This window comes from Zonotrichia leucophrys, chromosome 24 (genome assembly GCF_028769735.1).
Source record: "Zonotrichia leucophrys gambelii isolate GWCS_2022_RI chromosome 24, RI_Zleu_2.0, whole genome shotgun sequence".
Classification (NCBI taxonomy): Eukaryota; Metazoa; Chordata; class Aves; order Passeriformes; family Passerellidae; genus Zonotrichia; species Zonotrichia leucophrys.
Window position 1 is genome coordinate 5,073,190 of NC_088193.1, and position 13,828 is coordinate 5,087,017.

Genomic DNA, 13,828 nt, shown 5'->3' on the forward strand with positions numbered 1-13,828 from the left:
CTGGTGTGTCATGTTAAGAGGGCTCCCGGCCAAATCACAGAAGAAGCAGCATGAAAAAAAACAGTTGCTAGCAAGGGATTAGGAATTTTCCATTAATCTTCCCCCAGGCTAAGAGCTCATCAGGCTCCTGTGTGTCCCTCCACGAGGCTCCCCCTTGTCCAGCTCTTGCCCTGCCACATGGGCACAGGATCAATCTTCCATGAATGTCCATCTGCTTGACCATCTCATGTGGCCACACCTGTCTGTCTCCTCTCAAGAAGTCATTCGTGCTCACACACTTGCTGAAGAGCACATGTAGGCGTCCACTGAGCCACCAAAAGTGCTCCAGCACCCTGTGCTGGTCTTTCTTCTCCTCTTCCTCCTCCAAAAGTATGGAATTTCAACACACAAACACATATTGTTGCTAGGCATACACACACTCCCACAAAGCACACAAATCTGTCAGCTCTCTCTTTTCCCCCAACACAAGTTTTACTTCAAGCACTGCCTCCAGCTTGGAAAACAAAAAAACATCAAAAACCAACAACAATAACAACAAACAGCACTGTGGGTCTGCCAGTGACTGTGTTGGGAGGCAGAGCTGCCTGTATCAGAGCCCTGGGATTTTGTCAGCAAAGATGGATAAAACCAAGCCTGACAGAGTTCAAGAAGCATGGGCCAGGAGCTGGACTCCATGATCCTGGGGGATCCTTGTGGGTCCCTTCCAACTCAGCAAGTTCTCTGATTCTGTGAAAGTCATTGCCCAGCTTGGGACAATCCAAGCTTGAGGAGCAGCCTTTACTTCTGCACCAAGCTGTGTCAAATGCTCAACATAGGAGTAAGGGACTTAATGGGGTCCACGTGCCAGACTGCACTGACAGGGGAGCTAATGGCACGGATGGATATATCTGTAGCCTGTAGCAGAGCCCTGGGATTATGTCAGCAAAGATGGATAAAACCAAGCCTGACAGAATTCAAGAAGCATTTGGAGAATACCCTCAGAGACATGGTGTGACTCTTGGGTATAGTGCTGTGCAGGGCCAGGAGTGGACTCCATGATCCTCGTGGATCCTTGTGGGTCCAGAGAACTCAGCAGGTTCTCTGATTCTGTGAAAGTCATTACCCAGCTTGGGACAATCCAAGCTTGTGGATCAAACTCTACTTCTGCACCAAGCTGTGTCAAATGCTCCACATGGGAGCAATGGGATGAGAAAACACCAAGGCAAAAGGAACAGAAAGCAAAGTCCCAAGCCCTCCACAAACTCCCTTTTCTTACCTTGCACGATGAGATGGACACGCGATGTCTTGGGGTGATTGTCTGTCTGCACGGAGCAGGTGTAGGGGCCCTCATCGTACACGTCCACATCCTGGATCAGGATGCTGTACTGGGTTTTGGTGTTGGCCAGGAGCACCACCCGAGGGTCCAGGCACCACTTGTCATTGCCGGCATAGAGGATGCTGCTGCGGTTCAGCCAGGCCACCCGGGTCACCCGGTTGTCCACGGAGCACCTGGGGAGAGGCACAGAGGTGACCCATCAGTGTGCTGCTCCTGGGCGCTCTCCCTCCCTCCCCTCCAGCCCTCCTGGTCCTCCTGGCACTATTTTTAGCTCTGCTGTCAGCAGCACTTTCAGAGACCAAGAGCGTTCAGTGTCCAAAAGGGACAAGGTCAGAGCTTTTCCTGTGGTGCTCAGGGCACCAATATCCATCTAAACCAGCAGCTCCAGAGATTTGCCCAACAGCTTCACAGAGTTTTCAGACGCAGGGAAGTCAAAACCATCCAGTACCAGCCTTTCACTCCTCCATTCCAATTTATTCTTTTGCAAACTCCCAGACAAACAGAGCTGAGCCCAAGCCTCCATCCGAAGTCCACACTTTTTTTAGGGGTGCAGGTTGTTACTTCCTGCCCAAATCCATCACCTGTCATTCTCTCTGCAGACCTTCACATCCCTGCAGCCACACAAAGAGATGCAAACTGATGCTGGGAAAGCTTGTGCTGCTTGACAAAGGAGCAAGAAAAATTTATCTTTGGAGAAAGCCAGCTCTGACACACACCTCTAAAGAGAAACCTTGAACATCTGACCATTTGTCCCCTCTGTCAACTTTTCCTTCCATACCCATCACCTGCTCCACTGCACCTCCCTCACTTGTGAGCTGAGCATTTCACTTATCCAGAGATGTTTTGGAGGTAGAAATCCTCTATATTCAGCCTCAATAAGCACCTGAGTTCCCCCTGGAGACAACACAGTGCAAACCTAGAAATTATTTTGATCCTGAAGGAGATTACTTTCCTGTCAACATTAGCTGGGATCAGTCCTGCTCCTCCCAAAGGTTTCTGCCAGCCCTGTAACCCCTCATCCCCATGTCCCCAAGCCAGGTTTGAGTCCTCAAAGCATCAAGAAGTTCTCTAAACAGCAGAAACCTGCAGCCCCCACAGCCAGCTAAACCCCTGCTTCTGTCTGAGAAATTTTGGGATTACGGAGACATCGGGATTTAGCCACACTTTGCTGGATGCTGGCCCCATAACATAATGTCCCTGCATAAAACCACTCAGCCTAAGATCCACTGTTTATGTTCTCCCCCAAACTACTTCATTACTTGTGCAGTGGCTGGATGCAAATTAACTTCAGAGGCACTGAGAGGGAGCCCAGCAGCCGCTGGGATGTCTCACTCAGGGTGACTTCAAGGAATGTGAGGGACTTAATGGGCTCCACGTGCCAGACTGCACTGACAGGGGAGCTAATGGCAAGGATGGTGTATCTGTGGCATGTGGACTTGTCTTGGACACGTTAGGGAGTATGTCCTTTCTCTGGGTGAGCTGTGTCCTTACTGGGAGTCCTTATAGCCCCCTTTGGATGGGGATGCACATTTTCTACATGGTAACAAGCGATAGGACAAGAGGAAATGGCCTCAAGTTGCACCAGGCAAGGTTCAGATTGAATATTAGGGAATATTTCTTCACTGAAAGGGTGGTCAAGCCCAGGGCTGTGCTGAAGTCACTGGAGGGATCTAGAAGTCCCATAGATGTGGCACTTGGGGACATGGATTCGTGGAGGACCTGGCAGTACAGGGGAATGGTTGGACTGATCTTAGAGGCTTTTCCAACCTTAATGACCCTGTGATGGAAGACTTCTCTTCCTGTGTCCATTACTGATGCCAGGGAAGACACAGGAACCCACCTGGGGAAAAGCTGTCCCATCTCATTCAGCCTCTTTTTGAAACCTCTTTGGCCCCAGCGATTACAGGAGAAGCCAAAATAGCCCACCCAGCCTCAACACACAAATTTTGGGGGTTGGGGGTGACAGAGGAAACATGCATAAGATGTGTTGTCTGCAGCACAGGACACCCCTGAGTTGCCAGTACCCAACTCCTGCTCCATCCTCCCTCCCTGGTGTGAAAAACAGCCAATAAATTAAACCATTTTACTACTGCTCCATAATGATATTACGATAATAATAAATTAAATGTGAACAGATTTTTATGATCTACATTAAAAAAAGCAATAGATTCAGTCTGGGCTGAACACCAAGAACTTGGCTCTTGCTCTCAGCTGCATTACAGCTTGAGTGAAAAGCCTGAGAGTTTAGTTGCACAAGTTGAATTAAACTGGAGATTTCTTCCCAGAGGATGGGTTTAGTATATTGAACTCCAAATCTCAGCTCTGCTGGTAGCTCAGACCTATGGGGCACGAATAAAATGAAGTGGTTATTTGGTGTTTGGCTCTGGTACCATGAAATAGGCTCCTGTGGTGGTGGTTCTGCACAAACACAGGAGTGTCCAGGGCTGGGTGATGAGAAACCAGACATGACTTGAATTTCTCACCCAATCCCCTCTGCAGACGTTACCTTGAGGAACTGTAAGCAGGCAGAACTAAAAATATATATTTCCCCTCTCCTCCTCCACGCCAGTATCCTTTATGAAATGCATCAGCTTGGAGATCCTTGGATAATAATGGAGCCAGACAGTGTGCAATCCAAGCATTCCCTCTATCACATGGGCATTTAAGTGCTTTTGAAAAGCAACGGGGCTCAGGTAACGCATGAGGCAACAGTGAAATAAGTGCTGTCGCCCTTCACAGCACCCGGGCACAATCTCTCCTTATCATCCAGACACGCTTCCCTGTCCCTGGGATCGGCAAGCTTCAAGCTGGTACTTTGTATTCTTCCCTGCCTCTTAAAGCTCCTGAGCCTACATATATATATATATATAAATAAATATATATATATAATAAAGCACAGCACAGCTCCTGGGAAAGAGGTGCTTTGACCTCTGGATGCACTGGGCTATTTAGGGATTGGCAGTTGTGCTCCTTCCTGAGCTGCTTCCAAGCACTCTGCTCCTCCTGCTCCTCCAGCCTCTCCTGCTCCTCAAGCCCCTCCAGCCCCTCCTGTTCCTCCTACCTCTCTTGCCCCTCCTGCCCCTCCTATTCCTCCTGCCCCTCCAGCTCCTCCTGCTTCTTCTGCCTCTCCAGCCCCTTCTGCTCCCCCAGCCCTTCCTGCCCCTCCAGCCCCTCCACCCCTGCAGCCCCTCCTGCCCCTCCTGTTCCTCCTCTTCCTCCAGTCCCTCCAGCCCCTCCTTCTCCTCCTGCCCCTCCTGCCCCTCCTGCCCTTCCTGCCCCTCCAGCTTCTCCTGCCTCTCCAGCCCCTTCTGCTCCCCCAGCCCCTCTCGTCCATCCTGCCCTTCCTGCTCCCCCAGCCCCTCCAGCCCCTCCTGTTCCTCCTGCTCCTCCAGCCCTCCTGCCCCTCCTCTTCCTCCAGTCCCTCCAGCCCCTCCTTCTCCTCCAGCCCCTCCTGCACCTCCTATTCCTCCTGCCCCTCCTGCCCCTCCAGCTTCTCCAGCCTCTCCAGCCCCTTCTGCTCCCCCAGCCCCTCTCGTCCATCCTGCCCTTCCTGCTCCCCCAGCCCCTCCAGCCCCTCCTGTTCCTCCTGCCTTTCCAGCCCCTCCTGCCCCTCCATCCCCTCCTGCTCCTCCTTGCACAAGCACAGGTCAGGGTCGCCGTGGCCGAGGCTCATCACAGCAACCCAATGCTCTTCCAGCCCCTCCATCTGCTCCTCGTTCCCTCCTCCAGCAGCCCGGTGCAGGGCTGGGAAGCCTCCTCTCCCACACGTGGGCAGCCGAGCAGAAACCCTTTGGCTTTGGCCAGCAAGCCAAGCTCCAGGCACAGGGGGAGAGCAAAGCCACCGCCGAGCCCGCAGCCTCCCATCCTTCCACCCTGCTCCTGGCAAAGTGCAAAGCCCTGGGATGCCTCCTCCACCTCGCTGGAAGCTCTCACTTTCCCTCTCAGCCCAGGATGTGCCAGGGAAGGAGGGGAGGGAGAGGTCCTTGGGGTGCCGGAAAGCACTGCTTGCCTCCAAAAAGATGATCTAAAAACAATTAAGCACAGATGAGGTAATTTTCTCTCTCAAGATCCTTAATCCTTGCTCCACTCCTGCTCAGACAGCAAGGACTTCTCCTGCAGGAAGATGAAAAACTGCTGTGCGCCAGCACAAGGTGGAGATGATGCTGCTCTGGATACTGCTGCCTCTCTCTGCTGTTTCCTTCCCAATAAACCCAGAGTCCCAAGCCTTGGGGTTTCTCCTCTGGGAGGGGAGAGCACTCCCTAACTCACTCCTACATCATTCTGGGCAGGAAAGGATGGTTTGTAGGGAGATGAAGCTCCTCATGCTGCACCAGCCCCTCTGCTCCCTGAGGACTCTCAGGGCACCTCAAAATGACCACAAATTAGGGCATTTTAGACATTTACCTGCACTGAGCAAAGGTGAGAGCTGTGAATCTCTGTCCTACCCACCTGTCCCAACCCACTGCACTCCCCAATTAAAGCTGTGTGGTGGGTTCAAAGGGATGATGTCACCGTGTTTTTTTAAGATTTTCTAAGCCTTCTGATGTTGACATTCTTGTAGAGAACTTTCTCACACACTTTCTGTAAATAACTCATTGTTTTGCATTCCTTTATGGAGGAGGAGAAATTGATGGATTGTTGGTTTGTCCAGTGTCATTGGAGAGGTGGCACTGTCACCCTCCAATCCACTGTCACTCTTGGAAAACTATAAATGTTGGAGTCAGAAAATAAACTTCCCTTTTTTCTTCACCTTGAGAACAGCGGTGTGAGCTTGTGTTCTGTCCTGTCCTATAGTTACAGGATACAGGGTGGAGCTGCCCTTTCCAGATCTGTCAACATCTCCCACAGGCAAAATTTCCCGGCTTTGTTATCCACCCTGTTCTATCAAGTTGGCCCATTAGGGACTGGCCACCCAGACTGGTATTCCCAAACATTTCCATAGCCTGAGAATTGAGCTCATGCATCCAGAGGACCCCACAGGTGCAGCCAACAGCCCACCTGGCTGTAGGGACAGCACTCAAAGACAAATTGAAAGTGGGAAAGCAACAGCACAAGGATTCTGCCAGCGAGCACAAAGACGAGCAGGGCTGAAAATGCCAACAAAGCCATCAGTGGGGACAAAACAGCCTCGTAAACAAGTACCAGGAATAAACAATCAGCAGGGTGCTGAGGCTGAGTTCCCTGACCACTGATCCCACCCGTGCTGTGTCCCCAGCACCTCCCTGCGACTCCAGAGCAGCCACAGATGGCACACACCAGCAGTGACGTGCCCTCCTGAATTTCTCTCTTTGCTTTCTCGAGTTTGCACACAAAAAAATGACATGAGAGGAGGTGGGCAGGCAGTGGGGGGAAGGAGGTTTTTAATTACTGAAGTGTAGTAATTGGCACACAACACTTTTTTTGTTGCCTCTTATGCAGATTGCTGGTGTTCCAGAGGGCTGGGCTGGAGAGCACAGATTGTCTCAACCCAGCAGGACACACAAGAAATGAATAATGTTAATTAGAACTGAAAAGAGCTCAGCAAAATTACCAACCTGATTGCTGCTTTCATTGCAATTATCAAGGTACAAGCTCCATCATGGGGAGGCAGAACAGGGCTAAGCCTGGCTCACCCCATCAAATGTGGAGGCCCAGCCTGGGCTGTGAACAAACTGACCCTCCCCAGGCTCAATTCTCCTTCCATCACCCCTAATTTTCATGGCATGCCCACACTAGAGAAACCACATTCCTAAATCCTGGCCACTTGATAGAATTTCACAATGGCATTGACCCCAAATCTTTAGGTTGGAAAGAACCTTTAAGACCATTGAGTCCAAGCATTAACCCAGCACTGCCAAGCCCACCACACCCTAAACCATGTCCCCAAGTGGCATCCCCAGATGTCTTTTCATTTTCTTCCCAGTCCAACTCAGCCATTCCCACACACTTCCAGATTTTTAATCAATCCCACACCAGAAATGTTTTGTCTGCTATGAGCTAAACCAAGCAGGAGACCAGGAATAAATTTGGGGTTTATCTTAAAATTGGGTGCGAATCCCCCACTGAGGCTGGGTAAGATGACAGGATGCTCTGGGCCTGCCTTGTCCCCAGCTTCTCATATCCCAGACATCACCTTCCAGCCTCTGCACTGTCAGCCAAGCTATAAATGATCAACTAAACCAGCCCGCCGCCCGAGGCAGAGCTCCACATCTTCAGATTTATTTCTGTGATTATCACATTTTATTGTTATTTATTAGGATTAATTAAAGGCCGGGCTGTGAACAACTCAATCCCAGTCAGGCACAGTCTCACAGACTTCCCTATGATGTTTAGGAAAGAATTTTGGCCATCAATTCCTGAGCAAAGGGAAAGCTGGGGCCAGATTGTGCCATGCTCCCTGGGACAGGCACTGCCCACAATCCTGTAAGGCTGGCATGCCCATGCCATGGACAGCCTGAGGTGTGGCTATCACACAGAACATGGTCTGGAAGCTTTTTAACTAATAAATATCGAGCCAAATCTCTCATTGTTACAACCCAGTCTGGTTTTGCTCTCTCTGCTGCATTGGGCTAAGTCACGCACCAGCAATTTCTCCCAGTCCAGCCCTTCTCCAGCAGGATTTACAGCATCTGCTCCCTTTCTGTGCACAGCCAGCCTGTGTTTGCTCACACACCCTCCCTGCAGCGCTGTCTGCTCACATCCACAGGGCTGGCCAGTGCTGCCCTGCACACCAGCCCCACACAGCACACACTGAGAGCACCCACACACATGGGGAACAGCACGTGCTCCCCCAGCAATAACCCCATTCTGCTGGAGCAGGGACACCCAGCTCAGGCCATGGAGCTTGGATGGTAAGGATGGATGTGCTAGTCACAGGCAAAGAGCAGGAAGCGTTCGCAGCGGACTGTTGGATTAAAATATCTGTAGGTTTGGTACTGCTGAAAGCCCCCAGTGCTCAGTCAGGGACTCTAATGGGGGCTGGAGGCTCAGCCCTGCTGGGGTGAGTGGCTGTGATCAGGTTCTTGGCATTCCTGTCCTCACCTGCTCCCCAGGACCAGCCCAGTCATCCTGGCCCTCGCTGTGAGTTTGGCTGGAGGGCATCCCTGGAGCTCCCACTGATGTGACACCACCAAAGACACAGCCCGAGGAGCTTTTCACAGCACAGAGTGGCTCACGGTGCTCTTCCCTGCATGGGCAGCCTGGTTCCTGCCAGGCAGGAGCTGACCCAATGATTAACTCAGCAGTGGGGTCTGGCAGGAAAGGGGGGGTCCCTGCTAGGGCTGGCGCCTTCCTTCTGTCCCCCCTGCAGCAGCCAGAGCTTTCCAAAGGCTGCAGGGTGAGGAGGCACCCTTGGATCAGTGCCCCTTCAAAATAACATTGAGCTGGTCAAAAAGAATGCTCAGAAGTGGAAAATAAAACCCCTTTGTGCTTCCCCCTCTCTTCCCTACCCAGACAGCTCCATGTTGGTTGTTGCAGAGGGGTTCAGGGCCCTGGAGTGTGAGGTCCTGCATTTCCCACTGGCCCATGCAAGTTCCTGCCCTTCATTCCTGCCCTCTGCAAGGCTTTAAAGATATCTGGCACCTCCTTGCCAGGGAGTGTGAGTTAACTCATGTTTATAAAGTACCTGATCTCCTCAATTGAAAGTTTATACATGCAAATGATTCACACTAATTACATTAATAATAATACTGGGCTCAAAAAGATCCGCCTTGGTTCACTGCCCGGGATTTGCAGAGCTGCAAACAACTCCCAGTGTGCTGCCTTAGACACAGCTATTGGCACATGCCAAGGAAACAGGAGGAAACTGGACTGGGAAGGGAAGAAGAGCTGCAAAAAGAGCTGGAGCTCCTGCTGACTGAGCATCAGGCAGGGTGGGGAGCAGGCACGGATCCTGTGAGCACCTCTGTGTGCATCCTGTGAGCACCTCTGTGTGCATCCTGCAGTGCTGGGATTCTGTGAGCACCTCTGTGTGCATCCTGCAGTGCTGGGATTCTGTGAGCACCTCTGTGTGCATCCTGTGAGCACCTCTGTGTGCATCCTGTGAGCACCTCTGTGTGCATCCTGCAGTGCTGGGATTCTGTGAGCACCTCTGTGTGCATCCTGCAGTGCTGGGAGAGCCCTGTGCCGGCCCCAGGGCTGCTGCAGAGCGGGCAGATCACGATGCAGCCGGCAGGGATGGCTCGTCTGGAAAAGTCTTTATCTCTCTGCAATGCAGCAGTGCACCAGCACCTTTCCAAGTCCCGTGCTCGGCTCATCCAGCCTTTCTATTTATCCTCCTATTGTCTCTGCTAACAACAGGGCTCTGCACATCTATAGCATCTTCCATCTCAGCATCTCGGAGCGTGCCACAAAACATCAATGAGGGCAGCAGGCATGGCAGGAAGTCCCTAACCCAGGCTGGGGCTGGCTCCCTGGGGCACCACTGGAGTGTGTTCCTGGCCCATCTGCCTGGGTGCCCTCCAGAAGTGCTAATAGCCCCGGGCATGAGGTGACACCAGCACCAAAATGCCTGTGGGCAGCTGTGTGGGGACACAAATGACATGGGCACTGTCAGGACCCAGGACATCCCTCTGGCTGCTCAGGATAGCCAGGACCCCTGCCAGGGGTCTCAGAGAGCCTGGCACAGAGCCCAAAATGCCCGTGTGGTTTTGATTATGACCCATGGAGCAAATTACCAACCTTAGATGAAGATCTGCAAGCCACAACAGTTTACGTAGAATATTAGTGAAGTTATCACAGGGTGGAAAAGTAAATTTTGAGGTTTTTGGGATGGGGGTTCAGGGGGGCAAGATGGAGGGAACTGGGTGTGTCCAGCCTTCTTCTTGGCCTCCATCTTTTGCTGTGATGGTGGCACTTACAGATTGGTTTAGAGTAGAAGCTCAGTGTCTAACATAGGTGATAGGTATTGGAAAGTAATTGTAAACATTGTACATGCAGTTTTTAGTATAAAGACATAACACCACCCCAGGGGCAGGCAGAGTGCCTGGAACTGTCCTGCTGGATGCACCTTGGCAGGGCAGGAGAAAATTTTTTATAGATAAGAAACAATAAACAACCTTGAGACTGAGAAATGAAGAGCTCTGACTCCTTTTTCAAGCGCCAGGCTGGGAAAAGAGACTTTCCAACTTTTCTCAGGGTCATTCTGACCAGCTAGAGATCCCGACAGGGTACCACCAGGGAAGCCATTGGAGGGATCCTGTGCTGAGCTGTGGGACAGTTATTCCTCAGGATTTTCTCCTTTTTCTGCATTCCCAAAGCCCAAGTAATGAACAGGAGGCTCCTGGATGCCAGCAGGCAAAGCCACCCCTCCCCTGGCAGTCTTCCAGGGTTGCCTACAGAAGGATCCTCACTCCATCAGCCCAGCCCAGGACCAGGCTCTGGCAGCTTCAGAAAGAGGTGTGGAAAATGCCACGGGAAGAAAATAACTCCCTGATGATCTCATCCTCTCCTCTCAAACATTACAGAGCAGTGTAAACCCTTGCAAACAAGGTCTCCTCATCTGAGGAGGTGCAGAGAAGTTATTTTCTCTCTCAGCCTCCAAAAGAACAGGGATTTCTCTCCTTGCTCTGGGCTTCTGTCTAGAAAAAATGCTCTTTACCACCTACAAGTCCCGGGCTGAGCCACTCAAATCACCCCAACTCCCCATCCTTCAGCCCCCCCAGCAGCTCCAGCTCCTGCTCTCCTCCTGCAGGCTGCACTGTCAGCAGCCAGTGCAGAGAAGTTGTTTTCTCTCTCTGCCTCCAAAAGAACAGGGATCTCTCTCCTTGCTCTGCGCTTCTCTCTAGGAAAAAACGCTCTTTATCACCTACTAGTCCTGGGCTGAGTCCCTCAACTCACCCCAACTCCCCATCCTCCAGCCCCCCCAGCAGCTCCAGCTCTCCTCCTGCACTCTGCACTGCCTGAACAGCGCTGAACTCGCCCAATTACGAGCTGTGCCCCGGAATAAATCCCGGTTCTGCTTTGCCAAGTGACACTAATGGCCCTGGAATAAAGCGATGCCATCCACCCCAACGGGCTGCAAAGGAGCGCGTTTAACTGCGCACGCAGGCAAGGCACTGCTGAGCTTAACTGCACTGAAAATGCATTCCAAAGGAAGCGATGCACTTAACTTATCACAAGTGGGAAATTATCACTGAAGTGGCTTTTCCTTAGAAGTTGAGGCACAAAACAGGAGCGGTGAGGGGTGAACGCTTTCTGCCAGGGCTGCAGAGAGGGATGGAGGAGGGAACTGGAGGCTGCTGAAGGATGCTGAGAGTCCGGGGGCTCTGTGAGGAGGAGCAGGGGATGAGAGGAGCTGCAAACAGAGGGCTGCAGGGCACTGGTGGGGATAACACAGGAAATCTTGTGCCCAGGGAAGGGCACAAGATCAGGAATCAGGTTTTCAAGGCACTGGCAGAGCTGCTCTGGAGCTGGGGGATCTTGCACTGTCACTGCCTTCGGCTGACCAGCTGGGTCAAGATAGGATCATGGAATGGTTTGGGTTGGAGAGAACCTTAAAGATCATCCTGTTCTATCCCTTGCCATGGGCTGGGACACCTTCCACTATCCCAGGTTCCCATCCAACCTGGCCTTGGGCACTTCCAGGGATGGGGCAGCCACAACTTCATGCGGCAAAAATATGCTGCTATTGTACATATATATACCATATCTATATATATCAGTCTATCTATTCTCTATCTATATTTTCTCTATCCATATATGCTATATCTATATATATCATGCCATCTCTATAATTCTGGCCTTGGACACTTCCAGGGATGGGGCAGCCACGACTTCATGCGGCAAAAATATGCTGCTATTGTACATATACATACCATATCTATATATATATCCATCTATCTATTCTTTATCTATATATTCTCTATCTATATATATTATATCTATATATGCCATGCCATCTCTATAATTCTAGCCTGGGAATAATTGCAGGTTACCACACCACCTTCCTACACCAGCTCTCCCTCACGCTCCTAATTGCATCTTCACCACAAGCTTGTCATGCTTCTGCTGCCAGGTGGGGAGAGATGGGGAGAGACAGAACAAGGACAAGCAGCAAATCCTTAAAATTAAAATAGAGAGGTGGTCCCGGCAACTCAAGGCTGAGTAGGAGGAGTGGGGCATCCCAAGCCTTTGGAGATGAATCCTGAAGCCTTGCAGTGCTGTACTGCGTCACAGGGTGATTCTTCTTTGGCAGAAGAGCACAAACAGCTGAGAGAAAAAGCTAAACTGTGCCTCTTGCTCTGACATCCCCCCTCAGAGAACACAGCTCCCTAGCAAGAACCTGCACAGCTTCTCACAGACACATAAGCCCCACCACAGAGCCAGATCTTCTCCCATTGCCTAAGCAGGAGGTGGTTTGCTACATAAACAAAGTTCAGGTGCTCCTCTCATGACTCTCCTGTGACTCCACAATGGGATGGGGACTTGTGCCTGACAGAAGAGGCTGGAGAGGCATTGGCACAGCAAGGCAAGTGGGGAACCAGAGGGAATGGAAGGGAGGAGCAGGAGGGATGTTGAGGAAGGAAACACGATGAAGCCAAAGCAATGGGACCTTCTCCAGCCATGCCATGTCACCAAAGCCCTCTCCTCATTTATAAAATAGCACTAATGAGACCAGAAACAAAAGAGGGAGGGAGGGAAAGGACCCTTCCCAGTAAAGACACCCCCCATCCTTCCCTCTCCCCTTGAGGACATCATCCTTAAAATATATTTCATTTCACAGCTGCATTATGGTACCACAAAATCCTGAGAATCCAATTTAAGAACAGATTACCTCCTCACTTACTTCATTTGAAGCAATTACATGTTAATTTTCATTGAGACCAGCCTAATGCATACCAATCTGATGCTGCAATCTCATTTGAATACTTGAGGGAAAGCTAGTTGGGCTCTGGGCTCTGGAGGCTCATATTTAAAGGGCCACTTCACATTTCCTTTCCCTTTTCCCCTGGTTATTTACGTTCTCATCACACTTGTGGTGCTCCCTCCCTTCCTTTGGGGCGTTCCTCACAGCTGCTGAGACAAAATAAAAATGCCCAATCAGTGTTGCAGTGATGCTGCTGTGTCCATCAGCAGTGCAACCCCCAAGGCAGCACCTTCTCCAAACCAAGACTGAACATCAACCACGTTCTTCTCCATCAGGGAGTATCAACCATGTTCTTCTCCATCAGTGAGTAACATCCCAGCATCAAAATCACAGGGAAACAGGTGCTCATCTCAGCAAAGAGACTCCTCCTCTTCCTCCTCCTCCTCCCAGGCAGGAACAGGCTCCACCACCACGTTTCTGGCCGATGGTTATCTCCAGCTCCCTAACACTCACTCTGTCTCTCCTATCTCTGCAGAGCTGCAGTATCGATCGTGTCTCGGACACCAAGCTTCGAGTAATTAATAATGCCAGGAGAGTGTGGATCCTGCTCTGGGTGAGGCGGGGAGGCAGCTGCCCCCGGCTGGCTGCACGCATCCCGGTGATAAGAATTCATGTTGGAGGCTGCACCTTAATTAGATTTTTCAGATTGCAGAAGCCCTGAGACACTT

At 51.2% G+C, this 13,828-nt stretch overlaps 1 protein-coding gene across 11 annotated transcripts in view; it reads right to left on the reverse strand.

Annotated features, from left to right (window-relative positions):
• Positions 1–13,828, reverse strand: part of LOC135457426 (protein CEPU-1) — a 391,621-nt gene that overhangs the window by 52,241 nt on the left and 325,552 nt on the right. For all 11 annotated transcript variants that reach the window (XM_064731994.1, XM_064731998.1, XM_064731997.1 and 8 more), the window contains one exon: positions 1,256–1,488. In XM_064731994.1, coding sequence (XP_064588064.1) covers positions 1,256–1,488 — 233 coding nt within the window. The remainder of the gene's footprint in view (positions 1–1,255; positions 1,489–13,828) is intronic.